Source organism: Carlito syrichta, unplaced genomic scaffold (assembly GCF_000164805.1).
Source record: "Carlito syrichta isolate Samal-C Ts95f unplaced genomic scaffold, Tarsius_syrichta-2.0.1 Scaffold305827, whole genome shotgun sequence".
Lineage (NCBI taxonomy): Eukaryota > Metazoa > Chordata > Mammalia > Primates > Tarsiidae > Carlito > Carlito syrichta.
The window spans coordinates 215,024-223,117 of NW_007249923.1; the positions used below are offsets into that span (position 1 = coordinate 215,024).

Below are 8,094 nucleotides of genomic sequence, written 5' to 3' on the forward strand. Positions count from 1 at the left end.
CCCCAGCTCTCCCCCCCCCACACACACAGACTGCCCTCCCCCATGGCACTCACAGTACTAGGGCCACACCCCACTGTTATCCCCAGGCCCAGCTCTGCTCTGAGGAAAGAAGAGTGGTGACTGGTGAGGCTGTGATGCTTCCTGTGTTCCTGTGGCCTCCTCTTTTTGTTTTGTTTTTTTTTTTTTTGAGCTAGAGTCTCACTCTGTCACCCAGACAGGAGTGCAATGGCACACTCACAGCCACTGCAGCCTCGACCAGCTGGGTCAGGCGATCCTTCTGCCTCAGCCTTCCAAGGAGCTGGAGCTACAGGCACGCACCACCATGCCTGGCTAATTTTTTGATTTATTGTAGAGATGAGGTCTTGCCGAGTTGCCCAGGCTGGTCTCAAAACCATGAGCTCAGGCAATCCTATCACCTCAGCCTCCCAAAGTGCTGGGATTATAAGTGTGAGTCACTGTGCCTGGCCTGTGGCTTCCTCTTTCAAAGGGGAACTCTCAGGGTTGTGTGTGTGACTCGGGACACACAAATTCTGCCTCCAACATCCTGAGAGGAAGCCTGTTCCACCAGGAACCACGGGCCCTCAGACAGTATTCACAGCAAAGCCCGTGCATGAAAGCCTGCTGAATTTTCATGAAACGATAGCTCCTCTTTGACATTGAATATAAGGAAGCATGGGACTTCCTCTCAGGTGCTGCAACCAAACAATTCAGTCCTTGACTTCCAGTCAGAATGGCAGAGTGGGTTCAGGCCGTGGTCTACTCCCTCTGTCCAAACACATAGCAAGCATTAGTAAACGAGAAAAAAGGATAGACAGAGGGACATTGTTGGGCCCTAACCAAAATGGCTATCTCAGTGTGCCAGATGCAGATGAGAAATGCAAAGTGGAGAGTGGGGTTGAAGGCCTGCGGGCCTTGGGGTCTACAAATAGCATAGCTGCCAGAGGCACAGCTCCTGGTGACCGCAGCTAAACTGCTCCATGCAACACAGGGGCCAGGAGCCAGGCTTCTTGAAGCCAGGGGTGGGGTGAGGCTCCCTCTGCTTGTGAAAAGAAGCAGGAAAAAAAATAAAATGAAATAAAGCCAGCTGTTCACGTACAGCCTGGGGCTTGAGATGTGGGAAGATGAAGACAGATTCTTGACTAGGAGCTGAGCCAAGCCACCCTCTGGCTACGTGCCTATATCTGTGCAAGGTTGTATGGCTACGTGCTCATACCACAACAGAATGGGAGTCCTGAAATGCCATTGTAAGACCAGGTTCTTAACTGGCTGTGGAGTCCCAGCTCAGGAGAGTAGGACATAGGATAGAGACAGACAGTTTGGTTTATGTTTGAAAATCAAAATAGATGAAAAATACTTAATGATAAGAAAAACAGTCACCAAAATCAACATTGGAATATGAATTCACTCCAGATTAAATAACCTTGTGAAAGTCTTCAAAGAATTAAAAGTGTTTGAGATGCTCAAAAGGCAAATGGAAGCTTCATGTCCACTGAGTTTGACACAACTTGAATGGAGGCAGATTGAAATGAAGCAAGAACAAGTGGATATGAAAAGAACCAATTAGAAACCTTGGAAATGGAAAGTTTGCTCACTAAAAATAAAAACACAGTAGACAGAATAAACTGTAAGCTAGACACTAAAAAGAGAATTAATGAGTTCGAAGACACTACTTAAGGATTAACACTAAGACAATACACAGGGACAAAGATTTAAAAATAGAGCAGTTATGAGACACGAAAGGCAGCTTGTATGAAGGACTGTATGTCTAATATGAATTTCAGAAGAAGGGAATAAAGAGAATGTCAGTTAAACAATAAATGAGGAGATAATAACTGAGAAATTTCCTTGAGGAAACTGTAGAACAACAAAGGCAAGGAGGATATGACCTAAACAGACCTGAGAAAAAGACAGATTACTTAAAAAGGAACTTCTGGGCCTCAGTAAAGACTAAGATCAGAAATGAAACAGTAGTATCTTTGAAGTGCCAACTAGACTTTTTTTTTTGAGTTGAGATCTCACTCTGATGCCTAGGCTGGAATGCAGTGATCTGATCATGGGCTCAGGTGATCTTCTGCTCAGCCTCCTGAATAGCTGGGTCAACAGGTGTGCAACACTTTGCCCAGCTAATTTTTTTAAAAAATGTCTTGTAGAGATGAGGTCTCACTATGTGAGACCTGGGCCCAAGCAATCCTCCTACCTGGGCCCAAGCAATCCTCCTACCTGGGCCCAAGCAATCCTCCTATCTTGGCCTCCCAATGTGCTGGGATTATAGGTGTGAACCATTGTGTCTGGCCCCACTAGACTGTTTTTGAAGTCAGTCTCACTCTGTTGCCAAAGGCTGGAGTGCAGTGGCACACTCACAGCTACCGCAGCCTCAACCTGCTGGTCTCAGGTGATCCTTCCACCTCAGCCTTTCAAGTAGCTGGAACCATAAGCATGCGCCACCACGCCTGGCTAACTAGGTCACACCAAGTTGCCCAGGCTGGTTGAATCCATGGGTTCAGGCAATCCTCTTGCCTCTGCCTCCCAAAGTGCTGAGATTACAGGTGTGAGCCACCACGCCCAGCCCCAACTAGACTTTTATACCCAGCTAACTTGTAGTTAAAATTTAAGACAAAAAAGGGCATTTCCATACATAAAAAGTGTAGATCCTCATTGAAGTAATTATTATAGGATGTATTTCATGAAGAAAAATTAGCAAGAATAAAGAGAAGTCTATAAGAAACAATGTTGAGCATAGAAATGGATAAAATATGTTGATAAATCTAAATAAGCCCTGACTATGGCAATAATTCTTTTAAAAATTCTTATTTTTGACTGGGCTCAGTGGCTCATACCTGTAATCCCAGTACTTTGAGAGACTGAGGTGGGAGGAGTGCTTGAGTCCAGGAGTTCGAGACCAGCCTAGACAGCATAGCAAGACCTCATCTCTGAAAAAAATTTTAAAAATTAGCTAGGGTATGGTGGCACAGACTCAGAAAAGAAATTCTCTTATTTGTTTAATATTTTTTGTTGAGACAGGGTCTCCCTATGTTGCCCATACTGGTCTTGAACTGTTGGCCTCAAGTGATCCTCCCACCAAAGTGCTGGGATTGCAGGTGTGAGCCACTGTGCCTGGCCCATCATTTTTATTAAAGATGTACATACACATATTTTTAAAAGTCAAATAATTCGACAGGACTTGTATGGTAGCCAATTTCTGGCATGCCCCTCAGTGATCCTCACCTCTTGGTACTCATGACCTTGCATCATCCCCTTCCACACTGAATAGAGTTGATCTGTGTAACTAATAGGATGTTGCAAAAAATAATAGTATGTGACATCTGAGGTGAAGTGATGAAAGACATTGCAACTTCTACCTGTTTATTGTTGTTTTAACCAGTTAGTTTGGGATAGTTATGAAGTGACAGAGAACTGATACACTCACATATGAACCTAGATACAAAAGTTATAAATAAAAAATGCTTGCAAAATGAAATAAGTAGTCTATTATTAGAGTTTAATATCAAAATGTAAGAATGTTTAACTTAGGAAAGCTTATTAATGTGAAAATACCATATTAAGACTTTAAAGGAGAAAGTATATCTTAATAGATGCAGAAAAAGCACTTGATTTTTACATTCATTCATGGTAAAGCTTCCCAAATTGGGAATAGAAGGAGGTTTTTTAATATGATAAAAGTTATCCACTAGTAATCACCAACAAACTCCATGACACAATTTCAGAAACATTCTTTTAAACTCAGGAGTAAGACAAAGATAGCTGCTCTCATCACTTCCTTTCTGCATTGGAGAACCTAGCCTATGCAATAATATAAGGAAAAAAGGGTGTACAAATTGGAAAGAAAGAGTTTTCTTTTTTAAGATTATATTTGTCAACTAGATGATTCAAAATAATGTATGGATAAGCTATTGGAAGCATTAAATGAATTCAGCAGTATCACTAGACACAAGGTCAACACAGAAAAATTTCTAGTCTTCTTACTTATCAATAATGACCAATTAGAAAATATAATTGAAGGCTGGGTGCGGTGGTTCATGTCTATAATCCCAGCACTTTGGGAGGCTGAGGTGAGAGGATTGCCTGAGGCTGTGGGTTCGAGATCAGCCTGGGCAACTTGGCAAGATCTCATCTCTAAAAAAGAAAATGTAATTGGAAAAAAGCAAAGATCAAATATTCCATTAATAATGGCAAGATAAAGTATGAGGTACTGAGTGATTAATCTAACAGAAGCCAGAACATTTTTATGAAGAAAAATTACAAAGCATTATGCAAATAATAAAAAGAAGACCTGAAAATAAATGAGGAGACATATGTTCATGGATCAGAAGATTCAATATCTTAATGCAAATTTCTCCAAAATAATCTAAAAATTTAATTAAATTTCAATAGAAATCCCAATGAAGTTTTTTTTTGTTAGAACTTGGCAAGCTGATCTTAAAATTCATATGGAAGACCAAGAGCTAGATAATTTTGGAAAAGAACACAAGGGGTAGAAGACTTAACCTACAAAATAACAAGACTTAGTGGTATTATAAAGGAATAGTAACTAGAGAGTAGGGTGGTGACGCAGAACAGAGGGCCCAGGAAGAGACCCACGCACATATGCAAAAGATATACAACAGCTGGGATTTTAAATCATTGAGGGAAATAAATTACTTTTTAAAATAACAAATGAGGCCTGGCTGGTTGGCTCATCCTGTAATCCCAGCACTTTGGGAGGCTGAGGCGAGTGGATTGCCCACGGGTTCGAGACCAGCCCGGGTGACTTGGCAAGACCTTATCTCTACAATAAATAAAAAATTAGCCAGGTGTGGTAACCGGCTTTGTAGTTCCGGCTACTTGGAAGGCTGAGGTGAAAAGATTGCTGGGGTGGCTGTGAGCATGCCCTGTATTCCAGCTTGGGTGACGGAGTGAGACTCTGACTCAAAAAAACCCCAAAAAACAAAAAAACAAATGCTTGGAAAATTGGTTATCCACATGGAAAAACATAGAATTAGTTTCCTACTTCCATACTCAAAAATAAATAACTAAAAAGACAATCTTTAAAACTTTTAGAACATATATAGAGAGAAATCTTTATGACCTTTGGGCAGGTAATGATTTAACAGAATACAAAACAAATCATAAAAGGAATGAATGACCTTTTACCTGCTTTTAAAAAAAATTGTGTTTTCTTTTTACTACTTTGAATTTTCCAATTTGCTTCATGCATACTTCTATAATCATTTTTGTTTTGTTTTGTTTTGCTTTTTGTTTGAATAGGACTCTCACTGTCACTCAGGCTGGAGTGCAGTGGCACGCTCATGGCCACCATGGCCTTGACCTGCTGGGCTCAGGCAATCCTTCCACCTCAGTGTTCCAAGTAGCTGAAACTACAGTCATGCACCACCAGCTAATTTTTTTTTTTTTAATTTATTGTAGAGATGAGATCTTGCCACATTGTCCAGGCTGGTCTCGAACCCCTGGGGTGGGGCAATCCTCTCACCTCTGCCTCCCAAAGTGCTGGGATTACAGGTGTAAGTTTTTACCCGCTTTAAATGAACAACTTCTATGCAAAAAAGTCATGTTAAGCAAAACCGAAGAGAGAATTGAATAAGAGAAGGTATTTTCCATTCAGATTACATGCAGTGTAATTTGTAAAGAAATCCTACAAATCAAACAGTAAAGAGATAAATAGTACAACAGAAAAATATACAAAGCATATGAAAAAACAATTAAGAGAAAAGAGTATCTGAACGGGCAACTTCATTGATAATCACAGAAATAAAAAATTTAAACCACCTGCGATACCCCTCATACTGTCAGCATTTAAAAAGGGGTACTACCAGATATTTATAAGGGTATTAAGCAGTAACTCTCATCAGCAGCTGGTGGGAGTATAAATTGGTACTATCACTTTGAAGAGCATTTTATAAATGTCTAAGAAACCTCAGATTGCAGATTCTTCAACTCTGGAACTGACTTCTAGAGAAACCCTCACATGTACACAGGGAGACGTATAGATTTTTGTTTTGTGCGTGTGTGTGTATGTTGCTAAGTTTCCCAGACTGGGTCTTAAACTCCAAGCCTCAAGCAATCCTCCCACCTCAGTCTCTCAAAATACTGGGATTACAGGTATGAGCCTCCACACCGGACTTAGACTTCTGTAAGAATTTATTATGACATTCTTCATATTAGGGAAAAACAAAATCATCTGCATATTTATGAACAAGAGAATGAATAAATACTGTAGAGTGTTTATGTAGAATACTACAGAGCAGTGAAAATGCTACATATATAGACATGAACTAGCCCCAAAAACATAATGTTGAGTAAAAAATCACTTTGTAAAATGACATAAAATGTGATACATTTCACATGGAATTTAAAAACATGTAATGGATATATATATATTACACAATATAAACATACAGGAAAACATTATATCAGAATTCCTTAGAGCTGGGTGTTGGCTACATGGACGTCAGATATGTTAGTGTCTTCACTTCTTTGTTTGAAATATTATAGTAAAACTAATAATAATCCAGACTGATGTAACTGTTAGTTCAGAGGGAATGGCTTGTGTGTGCATATTTCTTGGCCCTGGAATATTTGGTGTTCTTCTTTCACTATATTGTGAACTCCCTGACCTCACGGGCATTATCTTTTTCCTCTTTCTATTCCTAGGGCCTAGCATGGTGTAGATAATCAGTCTGTGTTTGTTGGCTGGCTGACTGACTGACTGAATGAGTGAATGGGGAAAGAGGGGAATGCAAAAGGAAGAAGGGGAAGAGGATGGATGGGGGTTTGAGACAATGCTTTGACCTGACACCTTTGGGTCAGACTGAGGGCAAGTAGTGAACCCTTCAAAGAACCCACAGGAGTCGATGGAGCCAAGCACCCAGCCTGCACCTTTGCCTTTCAGGCCCTTCCTCCAAAGCACTTATTCAAGCAAGAACACTGCTTTTACAAAGGTAAGATCCTGCTGCACAGAGTTTTCACTTAATAATATGTTGTCAATATTTTTCAATATCATCAGGAGTGTTCTACATCAGGATGTTCGGTGGACACTCCATTATAGCTAGACCATGGCTTCTTAACCAACCCCTTATGTCGAAAATGCCCAGGAGAATGGACCTCCCTGGAGATCAAACCAAGGCAGTGCCATGTCCTTCCCCCTTTTGAAGGGACCAGCTAAGTCAGTTGTTCCATCTCACGCTTCTCAACACCTTCCCGTGTAGCTCTGGGCTACCTGTGGAAGCCCCAGCATGCTTTGTTACCAAAACTCACAGAAGTTATGGAGAAAAAGAGGTTCACACATCCTGAGAAAACACCAAGGCGAAGGCATGGCTGAAATCCCAGCACAGAAACCCTGTCCTGCTGTAGTCTTGGCTGAGCTGAGCCCTTTCCTCATAGTGTTTGGCTTGGATGCTAGACCAAGCGTGTCAGCCATCCTGGCACACTCCTTTGAGCTGAACGTCACACCCAAATGGGGCTGTTGGCAGATCAGTAGAGTCATCGATCACTCTACAACCCCTCTACCTAGCCCTTTCTCTGAAACTGGGTCTTTGAATGTGTCCTGTGAGGATATGGACAGGGCCAAGCCATAGGAGCCAACGTAGAGCCTCTCGTGGTGACCTGGGCCCTGAGCCCTGAACGAGGAAAACATTTCCCTATGCAGCCCCCAATTGTTCCCTGGGCTTGGAGCCTGTAAGCCTTTGCCTCCCAGAAGACACCAGACAGACCTGATTGGAATTCCAGTCCCATTGCTGACTGATTGGGTGCCCTTGGCCTTACCTTGTGAACCCTCAGAAATGAATTTGCCTCATCTTCAAAATGGAAGATGTTATCAGTACTTATGAAGATTAAAAAGTCCAATGATGGCTGGGTTTGGTGACTCAGCCTGTAATTCCAGCACTTTGGGAGACTGAGGTGAGTAAATTGCCTGAGCCCATGGGTTTGAGACCAGCCTAGGCAAGATCTTATCTCTACAATTAAAAAGAAAAAATTCGTGACCTACCTGGGCAACCTGGCGAGACCTCATCTCTACAGTAAATCAAAAATTAGCCGGGCATGGTAGCATGACTGTAGTTCCAGCTACTTGGAAGGCTG

At 41.6% G+C, this 8,094-nt stretch overlaps 1 protein-coding gene across 1 annotated transcript in view; it reads left to right on the forward strand.

The window, feature by feature from the left end:
* Positions 1-7,038: 7,038 nt before the first annotated feature.
* Positions 7,039-8,094, forward strand: part of LINC02054 (long intergenic non-protein coding RNA 2054) — a 14,506-nt gene continuing 13,450 nt past the window's right edge. Inside the window, 3 exon segments of the mRNA XM_021714851.1 lie at positions 7,039-7,135; positions 7,138-7,491; positions 7,569-7,692. Coding sequence (XP_021570526.1) covers positions 7,039-7,135; positions 7,138-7,491; positions 7,569-7,692 — 575 coding nt within the window.